General features: G+C 41.9%; 1 protein-coding gene across 4 annotated transcripts in view; it reads right to left on the bottom strand.

Moving 5' to 3' along the window:
- MYLK4 (myosin light chain kinase family member 4) overlaps positions 1–17,807 on the bottom strand; it is a 76,325-nt gene that overhangs the window by 18,793 nt on the left and 39,725 nt on the right. For all 4 annotated transcript variants that reach the window (XM_070515721.1, XM_070515720.1, XM_014859583.3 and 1 more), the window contains 4 exons: positions 6,818–6,896; positions 3,204–3,309; positions 468–561; positions 286–395 (listed from right to left, as the gene is read on the bottom strand). In XM_070515721.1, coding sequence (XP_070371822.1) covers positions 286–395; positions 468–561; positions 3,204–3,309; positions 6,818–6,896 — 389 coding nt within the window. The remainder of the gene's footprint in view (positions 1–285; positions 396–467; positions 562–3,203; positions 3,310–6,817; positions 6,897–17,807) is intronic.

Here is a 17,807-nt window from a genome sequence, read left to right as displayed (position 1 = left end):
ATTTTTGACAGTGTAGCTTAGATACAGAGATAGGTCTAGGTTGCCATTCTACTTCTTATCAATAAAAGCTTGTACGGAGATGTCTATTCCTAAGTAATTTCCATTCTGAAACCGACACAACCATCTGACACACACGAGTCAGAACCAGTGATGCACCATGGGTAGATCTAGGCAGCTCTGAGGCGGGACGGAGCTGCAGCTGTGGCCACTGGTGCTGTGGGACGCTCTGGATGTGAGTGTGTAGGTTTGCAGGGGAGCAGAAGCGGGGCAGGAGGGAACACATACTACTCCATGACCAGGACAATGTCATTGTTAGACTCAAAGGCGTCGTAGAGCTGAATGAGGTTCACGTGATCCAGCTGGTTCATGACATTGATCTCGTTTTTCACTTCGTCCTGAGAAGAAAGAGAGGCATTTAGTGCTGAGAAGATGACGGCAAGGAGAAATCCATATCACACGGCCTTTACCTTATCCTTCACGCCTCTGGTCTTGATGATCTTGGCCGCCAGCTTCAGACCTGTTGCTTTCTCTTCACATTTATGAACCTGGCCAAAGCGCCCCCTGCCGAAGAAAAGGAGGTGGTGCAGTGTGAGGTTCTCTCCCAACAGGGCCGCCTCAGCCCTGCCAAGAGGACCGTGCAGTTGTCTTGGGCATTTCTCTTTTTGAGTCTGAAGGAGCAAACCTATTAGTGTATCTTCTACAGCCAAACAACTTCCAGAACAGTGTCAAGGTGTGGTCTGTGGGTCACTGGCATGAGAATCACCTGGGAAGTTATTAGGAATACGTGTTTCTGGCCCTACCCCAGACATAGTGAGGCAGGAATCCACGGTGAGGCCCCAGAATCTGCATTTCCACCATGTTCCATGGGTGAGTCATATGTGATTCACACTCTAAAATTTGAGAACTTCTATTATAGAAAAAGTAGAATCTCTGAATACATACAAATGTAATAAGCTAGACTTCGAAAGTATACAAACAATTGTTGTGGGTCAAGCACATCAAATTGTTTTTGGAAACTGCATATAAATAAGTAAGAAGTAATGACGATATTGCATACAAACACACACAATAAAAAATACACATTACATAGTCACCTATGAGATATTTTGGCATTTTAGTTGGATAAATTTACATAAACTTTGTAAGACAGCTTCTTACATATGTAATCACATACGGAAACGCACACTCATGAACAGGTTTTAAACTTGACTTGCTTGCTTTGACTCCTGATTTAGCAAAATAGGGAGAACACAGGCCCCTGTCTGTGCAGTGGTGGCTATCACAGCAGGAGAGAAAGGGAAGCTTCTGGAACAAAATCGGGAGCCTAAGGCCCCCCCACATTCCTGGAGGACTGCAGAGGTGAGACAAGTGACAGACGCAGAGTGGTGACCACCACCACATGCCACTCAGCTCAGCCACACGCCCTGTGCAGAAGCAGATGGGTCTTGGAGAATGACACTACTGCAAACACAGCCAAGTGGTGACTTCAACCCCAACCACCAGTGCAGGTGTAGTCTCTTTACTGGAGCCCAGGAGCACAGCCCCGGGCACCGCATACGCAGCTGCTGATTTTAAAAAAAGCTTTCTTCTCTTAATTAGCAACGGCCCCAGAACTGCCTGGCCCAGCAGCAGAGCCACATCACTGTTTGACTTCAAGGCGACCTCAACTGTCTCTCCGGCATGATTTATTCTGCAAGGGTCTTAAATGTTTAAGCCGTCTCACAGGATTCCTGCTGGTCCACCATACTGATAACCTCATGCTAACTGAACATGACAAGTAGGAATTATATACACCCTAGAGGCCACAGGATGGGAGGTGAACTCCAGGAAAATTCAGGGCCTGCCACCACAGGCAAGGTTTTCAGGATGCACTGCTTCTTGACGTTTTGCAACATCTCTGCTAAAAGTGAAAGACAATTTGCTGCATCTTGAATCTCCGACTACGAAAAAGGAGGTACACACTGGATGATCCCTTTGCATTTAAAGGCAACAATGCACATTTGATTGTGCTCCTCTAACTTATTCACTGAGTGAGTGATGGCTGCCAGTTTTGAGTGGAGCCCAGAACAGAAGATGACCAGCAGCTGGTCCAGACAGCAGTACAACTGAGAAGATGCAATGGTCCCGAAGGGACATAATGGAAGTTCTTAAGGAGGCACTGACAAACCCCCAGTAACAGCACAAGTCCTAAGGATTGTTTCAAAGCCTCTTCTGCAAATAACTATTTTCCTTTAGAGAAACAGTCACTGGCTTGCCACTGAAGTCCCTGAAGACACAAAGAAGCTGCTATTTATTTATAGTAATACTACAGACTCCCACGGCACCTATTCATGTTTTGGAATTTCCATTTCTCCTTCAACCCATCCCCACAGTCTCAAGGGGAGTTCTCTACGGTTAGCTGGTTGAGGAGGAAGAAGTTCAGGTGGCAAAGGGCAAAAGAAATACGGAACAGGAAGAGGAAGAAAGGACTTTACAAATATCAACTACACAATGACCAACTTCAGAAACACGCACTATAGTTGTGTGCATATTTTGCATGTGTTGGTAAGGTAGTTTTGTATATATTTGTATAAATTTTCTGCTTTCCTCTTCCTATTATCTATAGATATGCTGATAGCAAGTAAACTTTACAATTTAGGCTTTAAATGACAAGACATCTTACGGAGACTGTGACTGAAGGAGAAGAGGAAAGAAGATCCCCCAACAAACAACTCGGTCCCTGGTGGTCTTCACTCTTCCTGCCTCAGCGAGACAGTGAGCATGCAGATGTGCTTCAGATAGGTTCTTCAGTGAGGAACGTAATCAATGCACTAACAATATAAATGGAAAACCAACAAGGATTTAACATATCCAGCAAAAAATACGCAGTGTTCGCTCATGTCTACATTTTGTTTCTCAGTGTTTAAGCTTTGCGCAGCTTCTAAAACTTCTGGTGACTCACACGGGGTTTCTCTCACTTTCAGACATTACAACACGCGAAGTACAGCAGATAATAAATGTGAAGTTTAGTCACTGTCACCACATCAACCTTTCTGGCATCAGTGACAATTTTCAGAAATGGTTAAAAATCCCTTAAAATGTTTATTTATGGTGTTTCTGGTTTTCAAGTTGAGCCTGGCAAATATTTATGAAGTCCTTAGGATCCCTGTCTTTGAAATCTCTCTTCTTTTGTTGAAAGATTATTAAAAGTGAACATTACTTACCCTCCTAAAATTTCAGTTCTGCTCACAGTATAAAAACTGTTGACTGCTGCTTGTTTGGCTGTCACAATACGGTGATGAAATGGGGCAGGAGGAGCCGGGCCATCATCTAGAAGGTGGGAGGAAAAGAAGGGCCTTCTGTTAAGCAGTCAGACCTCTTTCTGGTCCCAAGCTTTGGGCCTCAGAGTAAAAATTGCTTATTTAATATTAAAATATAATGGTGCATCTGTTTTATTCCTAATGACCCAGGGAATATAAATTTTCATTTCATGCTATGATCTGCGATTCATGAAGGTGACACCTGACATCTTTGAGAAAGAATGTCAGGACCACAAAACGACAGGTCATACCATCATTCAGGACAACTTTTAGAAATGCTAAACTAGTTGAAAAATCTCCAACCCCGATACAGTCCAAACAGGTAATACTTCCAAGCCTGAGACCATTTAAATTCAAACATGAGAAATTGCTTGACCTATTTTTTAAAAAGCACCACTCATATAGTTCATTATTTTAATTAAAGCAGAGAGGAAACAGAATAATAAAAGTTTCTTCACGTCATTGAAATGTTTGATATTATTATATATTACTTTCCAAAATATTTTAGGCTTTATTTAAGACACATTTAAGGCACAAAGATGAATTTTTCCCGGCTGGCTGGAAATAAAACACCCAAACTGGCTAAGTATATATTCTACAGCTCTCAAATTTCTCCCACTTTCCACCTTCCAGCCTAAGTGTTTAAACTCTAGCCTACCTCAGGATCAGTTCTAAAATACATAATTACTCAATAATATTCTTCCAGTATTCTTTTCACTTTTCCATGATTGCTGCTGTTAACATTTGCTTGCCATGAACCTATTCACTTCCCCATTTATTCATTATTTAAGCATCTGCTACACGCGGCTTCTTACATGGGTACAAAGGATAGAAGGGAGGTCAGGAGAGGAGAACTTTGCTTTCAAAAATGTGCACAACATGTATTTCTTGAGCACTTTTCTGGTGCTAGGCTCTCTGACGAGAGTTAATGTTTTTAAAAATTCAGATAATATAAATCTCCAGGAATCTGGTATGATATGGACAGTCACCTCTCACATAAATATGCTGAAAAATAGGGAAGTTATGGAAGAATTCTCTTGGTGGCATTCATCACTTCAGACCAAAAAAAAAAAGAGAGAGTGATTGTGCAACATACAAAACGGCGTCAATATGGCGTTAGGTCTCCTTCAGGCTGTTAGGCTACGTGAAATTTAGTTGGAAATGCTTGCTGGAAAAGGTTAAGAAGCTTTCAGAGGCTGAAACAAAAGCCACTCCCTACGCAACGGGGTCACCAGGTCTTGGCGCGTGGTGGTCGCAGCTCCAGCGGCCCCCAGGGCTTCGCCTCGCAGGCGCCCTGGGCCGGCGCGTCCCGTCCTGGTCCTTCGCCCCGCGCGGCGCCCGCTCTTTCTCTCATGCTCCCTGATGGCGCGCGCCTCAGTCCCTCCCCGCGTGCTGCTGCCAGCATGCTCTGTGGGTTCAGACTTCTGGAAAATGGGTCCTATCCCCGAGTTTCCCGGGATTCGTGATGCAGAAATGGCTTTTGCGCCAATGATACAACTGGAAAATAAAATCCAGCTGCAGCTCTCAAAGTTTCAGGGACAAAACTTTCAGATAATCAAATTTCTTAGAACTAAAGGTTCCCCAAAATGCTGTTTTGGCGAAGGGACATAAGCTTGTGACGGAGAGCTGGCGATGTCAGTGTTTGCAGATGAAATGGAGCAGTATGCTTCCTCGTCAAGGCTAAGCAGCACGAGAACAGGCAGAGAGAACCAGAATCCCAGAGGCTCTCCCGGCGGCCTCGCCGCCACCCCGACCTTCCGCTGACCCCTTACAAAAGCAGTCACTTTATGAATACCTAATTCGATCTTCATTTTTCACTTCCTTTAACGTAGAAGAGAGAAATGACTAAATTAAAGCATAATAAAAGAAGCAACGGTCCCCCTGATTATTAACAGCAGCGACAGGAGCCTAACTGGGGAGAGACTCGCCCTAATTGGAGTTGCTCAGCAGCTCCTGACCGTGCTAAGCACAGCTTCCCAGAGATGGACTTTCTGAGTAAACATTAATGTATATATCTAGTTCCTGGAAAATCAGACTTCTCCATGATTAAATTTCATATACATTATCAAAAAATGAAATAAGAATTATATCTTAAGTCCCTAAAAAAGACCCCAGGTGGATGTTTAGATACTCTTTGTTCCAAATACATTCTGTAACTCATCGTAATGTAGAGTAATTAATCTTAATTGGCTACATAATGACGTGAATTTATACGTGAAACTTTGCAGTTGAGGGAGAGTCATTCAATAACCTACTTGTTACTCAATCCTCACAAGATTTTGGAGAAAATAGCAAATTTATCACGTATAATAAGGTAGGTAAACTTTTTAAGAATTAGGTTTTTAACTTACAAATAAATCTGATGATTATTCAATTCTTGTTAGGAAGGATGTGCTTTATAATGCTAAAATAAGAGCTTCTTCTTGATCTTTAAAAACTACTAATAGACATGAGTCCTAATAATCATTTTCTTTGTCTATCAGTTGCTGGAAGACAGAAAACAATAAAATTTAGCCTGAAAACGTCACAGGCAGGGAGAAAAAATAATGGCAAGAAAACATGGCCAAGAAATCCACACAAGCTGGGAAACTGGTTTCTAAACCATTGCTTTAAAAACTCGCTTCAGTTATCCTTTGCATATGGCCTTCAACTGCAATGGCACACAGGTCTATGAAAATCCTCAGCTGTAGAGGTGTAATGCTTTAAACACTACCTTTCATAGAATTGATCCCCATTAGTTTTATCAACTTATTGCTTTCTATGTGAACACTTGTCCAACACTGTTTCGTTCACAATTGCTGATCCTCCTTTTCTCTTAGCTTCACTTTCACCAGTTTCTTCCTTGGAATGAAGCCCATTTTTCTCTCCTTTAAACATAGGTGTTCCTTTTTATCCACAGTAGCGTGCTTATCATCTCCAGCACTATTATTTTCTTGTCTGTTCAGTCTCTCTGTGCATGAAATGTCTCTTTCCTCTATATTTTCTCTTGGCTCTATGGAATTTCTTAGAGAAAAATCTTCTACCTCGTCTTGTGGTCTTTCTGTACGAAAGGTAGCAAAAGTTCTCTGACCCAGAGAGGCACTGGTCTTCTCGTCATTTTTCTTGTTGAGTTTATTAACTTTTTCTTTCTCAGAGGAGGGCTGATTCTTCTGGGAAGATCTCTCTAAAAGCCACCATAGGACACAAAATATTTTAATGGAAGACACACGTGATCAGTATAATTTTGGCTTCACAAAATGGTATCTCTATTCAGGTTTCTCTTTATCAACAGAAATAAGCTTTGGAAAGCAAAGTAGACGTGAACACCACCAACGGACTGACAATTGGGTTCCCAAAGATTTTCTAGTTTGTACACTAGTGGGAACCAAAGCCCCAATCAAATAAAGGTGTCCTTCCAGCTCTTCTCCCGACACAGGGCTTCATGAATGTGTCATCTCCTCTGAACGAGAACAACAACGACAGGACTTTATGGCTGAGCTGTCTTTACCCACAAGTCTCTAGTCTTCTGAAGATGTTACCTGCAAGGGCTGACGTCCTTTTGCCTTTGACAGATGCCGTTTCCTTCTGGCTGGGGTGTGACCGCACCTTCTCCTTAGCCTGTGAATATACAATTGACAATTGAGGTTACATAAAACAGAGGGTTTCTCAACCTCAGCACTGCTGACCCTCGGGGCTGGATGATCCTTTGCTGCAATGGCTGTGCTGTGCATTACAGGATCTTTAGCAGCATCTCTGTCCCCCAGCTGTCGATAGCGTTCCCTCTGCCAGTTGTAACATCCAAAAACGTGTCCCAAAATTGCTAAATGTTCTCTGGGGGCATAATTGCCCCAGATTGAGAACCAGGGTATTACATGATTCAAACACAGAAAAAACACAAAAATTAATAGTAATTTAGAGGGAGGAGCAATCTGAATTAATGAAACCCTGTATAAACTGCAATATTTGAAAACAAATGAACTCACTATTTTAAAGAAATTCTGTAAAACTCGGGCATGGTTTGTAGAACCATCTACATTTGTTCATCTTCATGAACAGAGTAAAGAATATTGGTAATGTGTATGTGACCCTTGATTGCTGTTTGTATTGTCTAGATATGGTTCACATACAAATCGAATAAAAGTGAGAGAATATACGCGAGTGGGTTTTGTAAACCAGAAGGTAGGAGAGTGAGGTAAGCTTTTATGAATGGAGCTTTCACATTGCTTAGAACAGATGGCCCTTTTCCTAAGCAGATAAACATTCTTGTCACAGTCCTGGCTTCTTTGAATTAGCACATCAAACCCTTTTTAAATACCACATAAAAGGTAAACATTAGCCCAATCCACCCAAATCATCACAAATTCTGAAGTTATTCATTGTAGAGTAATGAAGTTGTACAGATGTCCCAAGAATCGGTCTTTTTGTCTTTGGAAAGAGCAAAATTTGCCCTAGGGTGACTTGCAAGCATGAAATACCATGTAAGTGCCGCTCATAGATAGCAAGACACATTGCAAATGTGCTTTTAAACAATCTGAAGGCCAGTCCCATAGGTTCAGAGCATTTCCAGTTTCCAGCCAGGGACTTGGAACACGGAGTCATGTTTAGTAAATCTGTGGAAAACTAAATTAGATTAAAGCTTTGGAGTTTGTAACTTCCTCTCTCTTTTAAGCGCAAGTTCAGGAATGGTATATGCATACTTTTCCATCTGCAGGGAGAGTGTCCTTCTGCGTCCTCAAACAGAGACAGTTGCTCCCTCTTCTATGCTTGCACAACCCTCAGCACGTACCCCCAAACTTGGTCTCCCTTGCAACACTTTACTAATCTTTTTTTCCTCTCAATTTCCCACTAGATTATGTACCTCAAGTGAGCAAGAAGGCTGGTTCATGTTTGAATTCCTGGTGCTTGGCCCAGAGACTGGGACACAGTGATGACGATGATGATGGTTATGATGGTGCTAATGATGATGACCGTGTAATGATGGTGGTGGTGATGAGACAGCAATGATGATGAATATTGGTGGGTAATATATACTCAGCACTGACCATGACAAGGCAATTTTCTAAGCACGTTACATTATTAACTCAGTTGCTCCTTACAGCAACGCTTTGGGTTAGACACTATTAGCTCCATTTTATGTTGAAGTTGAGTAATTTCCTAGGGTTTTATAGTTCAGAAGTGGTATAACCAGGATTCTAACTCAAATGTCTACTTCAGTCTGTGCTCCTAACTACTACACTGTACTGTCACTCTGAGAAAAGAAATAGAAGATTATAGACAACATTAATTGTTAGTATTTATTGAATTCCTACCACATAGCCGGCAACTGGAGTAGATAAAGAAAGAAGATTAAGAGAGAAGGGCATAAAATGAAAACATATAGTAGAGTGAAGAAATAACTATTTATTGGTCAAAAGATTAGAATTAACATGGAAAGAAGGCAAGAGAGAATTTAAAAGAAATTTTGAAAGTGTATGTTCAAATTAGTCAAATAAAATAGTTTAAGAAATTATATTTAACGTATTTTATAACTTTATCTTTCAACATTTCTCTTTTGACATTAAAACTCCTGGTGGATAGGCATTATGCTTCTGGATTTACTCTGATGGCATGAAAATGATGGTGAAAGCATAGGTGGAAAATGAAAACTGATGTGTGTCAGGCAATTTCAGTCCATCAAAATATGTAAAATTGAGAATTTGGTTGTAAGACTCCGTGGAATGCTGATCAATCGGCATTAGCCTCTAAAGCCATCTGCGTGTCAGTGGCAAATGTCCACCAGCTGTGCCAACATTCTTTGGGTACAGCAGTCTGACTTGACCAACAGGAGAAGCATCGATCCTGAGGAATATGAGAAACTAGCTTCCAAATGAGGCTGATTTTTTCTTCACCAATTGTATATCACATATGTTTCACCATTTCAATAATGTAGGAAGGTCTTTATTCATTGCCACAAGGTATTGTATTTTCATTTCCCTATGCAATACTGACATCTAGAGGAACTTTGAACTAAAGAGTTTCCAAAAAACAATTTGCATTTCTCCTTTTCTGTTTCTGGACAGCAACTTCAATATGAAGAGTTTTTACTTTGTGCTTCCAAGTTATGGGCAGAAGTTGCTAAAATAGAAAGCACAAGTCTGTAGAAACATCTAGTTTGTTGTCTAAAAAGGAATATATTTTCTACTGATTAAAGAGGACAGGACAGTGCTGTTAAGCATGATGTTCCTGAAAGGATTCCCCTCACCCTCTGCTTAGGGATCAAAATCATGTCAGAGATTGTTTCCTCTGCTGAATTCATGCCAATGACCAAGACGAGCACAAAGGCTTCATTTCAAGCAAACTCACTCACTTATTCATTCGCTGAATAAATACTTAGATATTTGCACATGGGTTCCTTTTGGGACCATTTATCCATGCCTTTTATAATAATACATCAGTGAATTTAGAATGGCGTAAGGAAGAAAGAGTCTTGGCCCAAATGTCCAAGTATTCAGTGCACAGTTCTGCTCTCTGCCCTCTCTGTCCAGTGCCCGACGCCGGCGTCCTAAGTGGGACTGTGTCCCCAGAGCGAGTAGAAGGCAGTCTTCAGAGAGCAGGAAGGAAATGTTAGAACTCATTTCTGTTCATTTTCCATTCCTTCAAAACTTATATTTTACATATGTTTTAAAATATGTATTAATGAAATTGGACACATATATAATTTATAAGTATCTATAATATATTAAATGTTCTTTACAAAAATAAATATACATGTATAATTATTTATCAATGTATACAACTTGTAAATAAACATGTTGGGATGATGCTTAAAAATATTTTACTGATGGCAGTGCAAAATCAAAATAATTTGGAGACGATTCTTCCAGATAACGCTATGTTTCACATTCTGATTTTCTGAAATATGTGTTTTAGAAGAATCATTTGAATTAGTGGGTTCAAGGGCAAGTACATAATTAGAACTATCGGCTCAATTCTAGCAAACTCTTTTTCTCCTTCTACAAAATACTGCTTTTAAGAGGTTAAGATTCATTCCTGAAGTGATTTTTTTGACAATTTAAACCAATTGTATGCACTTTATACTCTTGTCTTGGTTATAGACTCACTTACTGCCGTAGAGTCAAGACCCGAAGAGGACGGCAACGTCAAATCCACAGAGTGTGCCTGGCTGCCCGGGTCCAGGGGCTCACTCTCACCGTCCACTCCAAGCCTGCCCCAGTCCTACACTACAGCTCTACTTGTCCTGAAAGTGGTGGAGTAACCAAAAGGGACATTCATTGAATTGAACAACTTTGCTTTTCCTTTTTCATTCCCGTTCAATAAAAATCAGTTAAAAAAAATCAACCCTAAAATGGACTTCACTTTAAAAGAACAGAAAGGCTAAGAGCATTGCCCCTTCTCTGGACCTCTGAAATGCAGAGCTCATTTTCCAGGTTATTACACCGTCTGTTGACGTGGCTGTCCCCCCAACTGGGATATGGACCAATCTCTTCACCTTTATCCCCTCGGCACCACACAGGGGGTCAGGGTTCTAAAAATGATGGTGACCCCATGTGCAATGAAGGAAGGTGCTCTCAGGACTGATGCTCTTCTTGAGAGAACATTCTTGCATCAGACTACAGCACTGAAAAGCCAGCCTACCCCGGGCGCCGCCTGAAATGCATTGCTGTCACTGACTCTCATGTTCTCTGCATCACATCACGTCACTTACGTGATATCCACAGCCCTGCGTTTTGGGATCATCGTTGCTACAGAAGATTGTTTTCTTAACATCACAGTGGGACATGACTAGACTAACTACATACCCTGAGCTGAGGGCTTTTCGTATTACTGCTTAACGGAGATGCCAAGATGAACAATTTTAGGTAATTTTAACCTAATGCCTAGAAACATAAAAACAATATTAAAACGATTTATAATGACTTTGTTAAAGTTTGATTAAGCTCCTTCTCGGGGAGAGAAACAAAACAGAGCTTGAAGGAATACATAGAGAAAGTCTACACATAGAGAAGAAGTCACCTCTTCTGTGGTCTGTGGGGACTGGCGTGGAGTAAGGCTGGCCCAGATCTGACTGCCCAAATCCAGGAAGGGAAAGTGTTCGCCTTAACCTCAGAACTCAGTACATGCACCCTCCCCAGGCTGCTGGAAGCATCAAGTGTCATCAAACAGTCACCTGAGAAAACAACCGAGCCAGGACGTTAAAGGCTTTGGAGGCACCCACAGTCACGTTGACAGTGCTTCATTCAGAATCCGGGTAAACGGGACTTCTCGGGGATATATCAAGAAGGGGCCTGAAATTAAAGCTGCTGATTCAGGAATGTCCAATTGGACCATCTGCCACATCTGCCAAGTAAAGATACGTGGATAATTTCACTTTCATTCGATTATAAGATATATTGGGCAGTACCATAAAAAAAGAGTGCTACCACATGTAACAGCCTCCCGCAGCAAGAAAAGACTGAATAGAGAAGAGCACGGTCAAATGTGCCCTCCCAGGCCATCCCTTATTGACAACAGACTTAGTTTAAATACACTGTCAGGCTTTCTTATCCTGACAACCCCTTGCTAGAGCCAAGACCATGTGGGCCGCGTGTTTGATCGTGAGGAGGTGTGACAAGGCCAAGAAGAGATCAGTTAGTGACCGACCCCTAATATCTGCCCTGCTACCACTGGGGCCAGGCAGTGGATCAGAGCTACAAATTATTAAAAATGTTCACTCTCCTCCATTCTTCTATCCAGCCTGCCTTTGTTGATTTTAAAAGAACTAGTTAGAATTAACTTGGAACAAATTAAGAATCTTCACCTAAAATTTTAGTTACTTTGATGACATGGATTTTATTTTTTCCTCATCTGTGTCCGATGGATGAGCTTACCTAACATGTCTTATAACAGATTCATATATTTTTATTTCCTTCCCACAGTCACCTTTCCTGTCCCCCCCAAACAGAAAGTGAGGAGCCCTCTGACTTATAACTGCTCTTATCTTCCCACTCAAACTGCCACTGGGACTTTGCACGTCCTGCAGACCCTGTGTGCCATCTGCCACCTTCCCGGCCCACACTCTCTCTTGCTCTAAGGTGGTGGTTCTCACCCACCTGGGGAGTGTTTGAAAACTATTAATGCCTTGGTCCTACCCCTGAGGAGGGGGTGTGGCTGGACACTGGTATTTCTTTTTTAATCCCCCCAAGCCCCAGGGACTCTGCTGTAGTGCAAGGGTTTTGGAGTCCCTGCCTCTGTGAGCTCTGGCTCCCTTCACTCTGACTTTCTTTCTTTCTTTCTTTCTTTCTTTTTTTTTGAGTCCTCCTCACCACCCAGGCTGCTCTGCTTTGCCACAGTTTTGAATAATAATAATAACACTGGACACATCATATTTCCCTTAATCCGTGGTGCCTCCTGCCCACCAGCAAGGGTCTTTGATCCTCTCCCAGATGGATTACCCAGCAAACCACTGCCTCTTCCTCACCTGCCACCCGGAACTACATGTGTGGAAATGAGTGTGGAGACCACAAATCCCCTCGTCCAAAAATGACGTCTAGGGAGGGCAGGCCCATAAAAGAGCCGACGTTCCCAACCACTCCTTAGCCTGAAATCCTTCTGCCTGGTTTCCTGGTCAAAATTTAATGATTGAAAGTGATTTAATTCTTCCACCAAAATGGAGGTGAGCAGAAGAGGGGCGGGCTCAGGCAAAAGTGGAGAAACACCACCTCAGAGGACGTAGAGTGATTTATAGCACTTAACACAAAAGTGTATCTGAACACCATAAATCGTGGGTGCCTCTGCCTTCTTGGGATTCCGTCACCAGAATAGCACCTGAGCACTTCAAAAACTGTGCAGCAAGCTTACTAAGAAAGTGCAACGGTGTGTGTGTGTGTGCATGCGTGCGTGTGTTAATAACCAATTTCAAATGCAGGTATAAATGGGATTATTGCTCCTTGATGTTCATTTGATTAAAATGAGTCTTAGTAAAATTCCTCTTTTGTACTTCACAAGACCAAATCTTGGAATGTTTTCACATGAAGTTTACAGTGTTTTTTCATCACCTAATAAAACTCTTTGATTTCTTCCCACCGCAGACAGTTTTATAAGCATTCATTTCACATGGAGTTCTGAGTATGCTTTTTAATTTTTATTTTAGGTTCGTTTTTATCACTCCATCTCCTGTCTCCTCGGAGTAAGCAGTCAGCTTTCAGTGCAGTCTCTCCCCGCAGGCTGGCTCGTGGAGGTGGCGTATGCTGGCAGGGGCTCACGGGAGCTCAGTGTTTCCTAAGGTGAGGTGATGTGTGGTCCTGTGGGTTGTAAGGGAAGTTCAGAGATCTGAACCTAGATTTACTGAGCAAAATATTTAACATCCTGGCAGTTTGCCTTTCCACATCTTCTCCTGTATGGCAAATTTCGCAAACACACTACAAAGCAAAGTGTCTTTAAAAAGTTCTCTCTGGAAAGCAATGAGAAACTGCAAAAACTCTTTAAAAGCCTCTGCATTTGGAATACGTAATACAAACTCTTGTAGATATAAACTAATGAGTTTCTACTATCCCCAAACATTTAGTTGTCTAATTGCTTCTACTCAAAGTAGGCCTCTGGCCAGCATCAGTGGCATCGCCTGCCTGGGAACTTGGTAGGAACGCAGACCCTCAGCCCCCTCCCCACCACCTACCCAATCAGGATCGGGCTGGATCTGGAATTTTTGTGACTCGCCTAAACTCATATATTGAATTCTTAACTCCCGATATGATGGTACTAGGAGGTGGGCCTTTGGAAGGTAATTAGGTTTAAATGAAGTCATGAGAGTGGAGTTCCTATGATAAGATTAGTGTCTTTATAAGAAAAGGAGGAGAGATCAGGGCCTTCCTCTCTCTCTGACATGTGAAGATACAGAGAGAAGGTGGCCATCTACAAGCCAGGAAGAGAGCCCTCACCAGAACCAGACCATGCTGCCACCCTGACCTCAGACTTCCAGCCTCTAGAACTGTGAGAAAGAGATGTCTGCTGGTTAAGCCGCCCAGTCTCTTTCCTTACAGCAGCTTAAAGTGACTAAGCTGCAGTGGAAACTGCCAAGGATCAGCTCTGCAGAATTAGAAATGCATTCCAATCAGCTCCAAAATGTAAAGAATACAGTTAGGATTATTAATACAAGTGCTATAATTTGCTTGCCATAAAGGTGTCTATTAACTTTAAAAGGAAGAAAAGTAATTTTGTGTAGCCCAGTTCTTATGAATCAAAAATTTTAAAGTATGCAGATACTCTCTAATACCATCTACTTGTCTTTGCTTTTGCTCCTAAGAGTAAGCTCTCAATTAATGGAGAGTATAAATACCGTACTGAATCCTTTGTGTTTCTATCTCATTGTCTTTTGTTTTATTGTATACAGACAGGAAAATGTTCCACTGGTATACTAGTACTGTGCCAGTTACTAAAATAGGGAAATATTTCTGTACTGATTGGTGAATAGTGGATGTTCTGAGACCCCCCCAGGACCCCCCTCCCAACTCCTGACCTGGCCTCCCTGCCACACCTCAGGACCCTTATAAGATCCAATAACTAGAGGGTCACCATCTAGCATGGCAGGGCACTTCAGGTCTCCGTGCCAATGCAGTCCATTCTGATAGGCGAGTGACTGTGATGTCCCAGTTATTAAATTCAGTTCTGCCCCAGAGAACATGAATATAATATGAACACACACGGCCACAATGGTAGGCTCCTAGCCCTGTAATTTTCAATATTTGAATAAAAGTTCTTTATTTTTTTAATGCTATCTCTGTAGTTAATTATTCGTGGGAAATTGGAAAGTGTGCCTTGACAGTCAAGGAGAGAGCAAGGGCTGATGAGTGAAGAGGAGGTGGGGGCACTGCTGCCAGCAAAGCCTTTGCCCACCTTTGACCGCGGGACAGCAATCCTGAGGTTCAGAAAACTCCTGCCCAAGAGATTCTTAATCAGTAGGTCTGGTTGGAGCCCAAGAACATTTTCACACGCTCTCGAAGTGATTCTGATGTGAGTGGTCCAGGGACCACACTTTGAGAAAACATAGGGAATTCCTGCTCATTACTTAAGACCCTACTCAAGAAGTTTCCTTTGTGGATTCTTCCTTGAAACACTGCCTTCCCATATCCTTATACTAAAAGAGGAGTCAGTCTTTCTTCCATCTTTGTTGTCTACGTGTCTGTCATGTATTTATCATAGTGCATTATAATTATTTGTTTGCGTGTCTGACTCTGCCTAGACATCTTAGTATCTCTAGCACTTAACTCAGTCTCTGATTGATTTATTGATTGACTGATTGATTAATAACTGGAGAGAGAAGGCGCCTTAAGGAATGCCATAGCACGTCCTTTCTTATATTCTCCTCAATATCAGGCTTTCATGTCCAGCCTCCAGGCTCCTGGGGCACTTAGAAGTTCCCACTTTCACGTATGCGGTTTGTTGGCCTGCCCCTCTCGGAATGAGCTCATAGTGTTCTCAGACCCTTGTGGGAATCCAAATGTTTGTGTCACCAATAACATCTGAGACTCGCTCTTCACTGTGGGTTACTGCAGTAATTTACTATTCTACCACTTTCTCACCAATCTTATATCTATGAAAATCGGACTGTACTATGAACATTCGTTTGCTGAATGTATTATTTAAGATCTATTACTCGTGTGTTTGCATTGACCATAACTTTTTTAACATGCTTTCACACATTAGCTCAGAAAGACACTCACTAAATACTTTTGATGCTGGAAATGAGAAGAGGTCAGAGTTGGGTATTGTTACTGCCACATTTGCTTCATTGTGGTTACGGAACTTAACTTTGCCAGAAGGCAGAGCCAACAGCAGCTATGTTCTCTGAGCTGTCAGATTAAACTTCTTTGTGCATCGCCTGACTCATCACTAAAATAGGTGCGAAACAAAAGCCTCTGCGCTTTACTGCTGAAGTCCTTTGCAGCCTCTCTAAGGGGGATTCAGTAGCCAGTCTAATTGTACACGACATTCCTTACGCTACCGTCCCCTCTGCTCGAAAGTTCAGTGATACCACAGAATCTACAATAAAGCTTGGCACAGTTAAAGAGCACGCTCTGAAGCTGTATACACTGACAAGAAACCGCTTCTCAGTGCTTTCCCAAATATCTTCACCCCTGGACTCTGTCTTCTGTTGTGGGGATGGTTTAGTATTACCAAGTGCCTAAGTAAACATGTCTTCATGGCAGACATAGAAAGAAGCAGTGTGCTTGTTTCTTTGGTGGGATGCTATTTACTTAGCTCTCCATCTCGCAGCAGCCCAGGGCTTTGCTTCAATGTAGTTTTTAGGTTCTCCCTCCTGCATTATCCTAGGCACCATGGAAGGAGCTCCCCTGGGGACTTTATCATCAAGGTTCCCATTTGCCCCTTCCTACAAGGGAAGAGGGTGCGATGGGAGTGGTCCTGAGGCTCTTCTACTGTTTCTTCTCAAACTTTGACCCAGGTAGTAACCAGTGGTGTGGGGGATGGGCTTATCAGACAGGTCCCTCCGGTCCCTTTTCAAATTTGTGGTCTCAGGCAGCAATGGCAGTGACCCCGCCTCCCTGTTTAAATGGGGAGCTTTATTTGCTGGTTCAAATAAGAATAACAATTCTCTTATTCTCCAAGGCAATAGATTGCTATTTCAATAAGCAAAACCAAAACAAACAAAAGGTAGCATTTTTTATTATGGAAATTAGCTATTTATTTTCCACATTGCCTGAGTGCAGAACAAGAAGAAATCTGAAAAATCAGCTTAGACTTAAACATCATGGATTTAAATTAGATTTTAGAAAGAAATTAAGATAATGGAAGGAGTTTGCCTCCCAATCCAGTGGGTTAGATCCATAACTGCTCTGTATTCCCAGCCACACAGTTTACCACAAAAGAACACAGTATTTTAAAGGTTCAAAATAACACAAAGAAATAGGAAACTTAGCAAATCACAAAATCCATTTAGAATTTGAAGAGACCTTAAAGACCATGTAGCCCAATCAACTCAACTGGAGAGGAGAAAATGAGATTCTACCCAATTTAACCTGATTATAGGAGATTTAAATAATGTTTAAAAACGTTTCTGCTAAAAGGGATGGCTCTTGATAATACTGGTGATTTTTTCCACATTCCACTACAATGCATTATTCAAATGCACACAGTTCTCAGTATTCCATTTGTTGTCATACATTGTTTTTCTATGATGTTAAGAAGAAGTAGACACCTACAGATTAATTTATGTTAGGGACTGGTATAAGCATAAGCATTAATCTATGTTTTGGTATTGGGCTGCTGTAGTGAGAAGTACATAGGTCAAGTCAACTTTAAAGTGACTGTATTTGTTTGGAGGAAAACATCTGTCTCAGATAAGACGTAATAACGGACAGGATTAAGAAAATTCTATCAGCACCTGCAGTAAGTATCCGAAGAGGCTCTTTAGCCTTTGGCAAGACAACGCCTGAGCCCTGGGAGGGACTGACCTACTTTCCCTGGCTTGTAGAGGGCCCCGCTTGGATTCTCCGTGGAAGAAGAGGAGAGCCGCATCACGAATGCTGTGTGTTTCCT

Source organism: Equus asinus, chromosome 8 (genome assembly GCF_041296235.1).
Source record: "Equus asinus isolate D_3611 breed Donkey chromosome 8, EquAss-T2T_v2, whole genome shotgun sequence".
In the NCBI taxonomy this organism is placed as follows: Eukaryota; Metazoa; Chordata; class Mammalia; order Perissodactyla; family Equidae; genus Equus; species Equus asinus.
The sequence above is the reverse complement of the archived record's forward strand: the minus strand, read 5'-3'. Positions and strand labels throughout refer to the sequence as shown.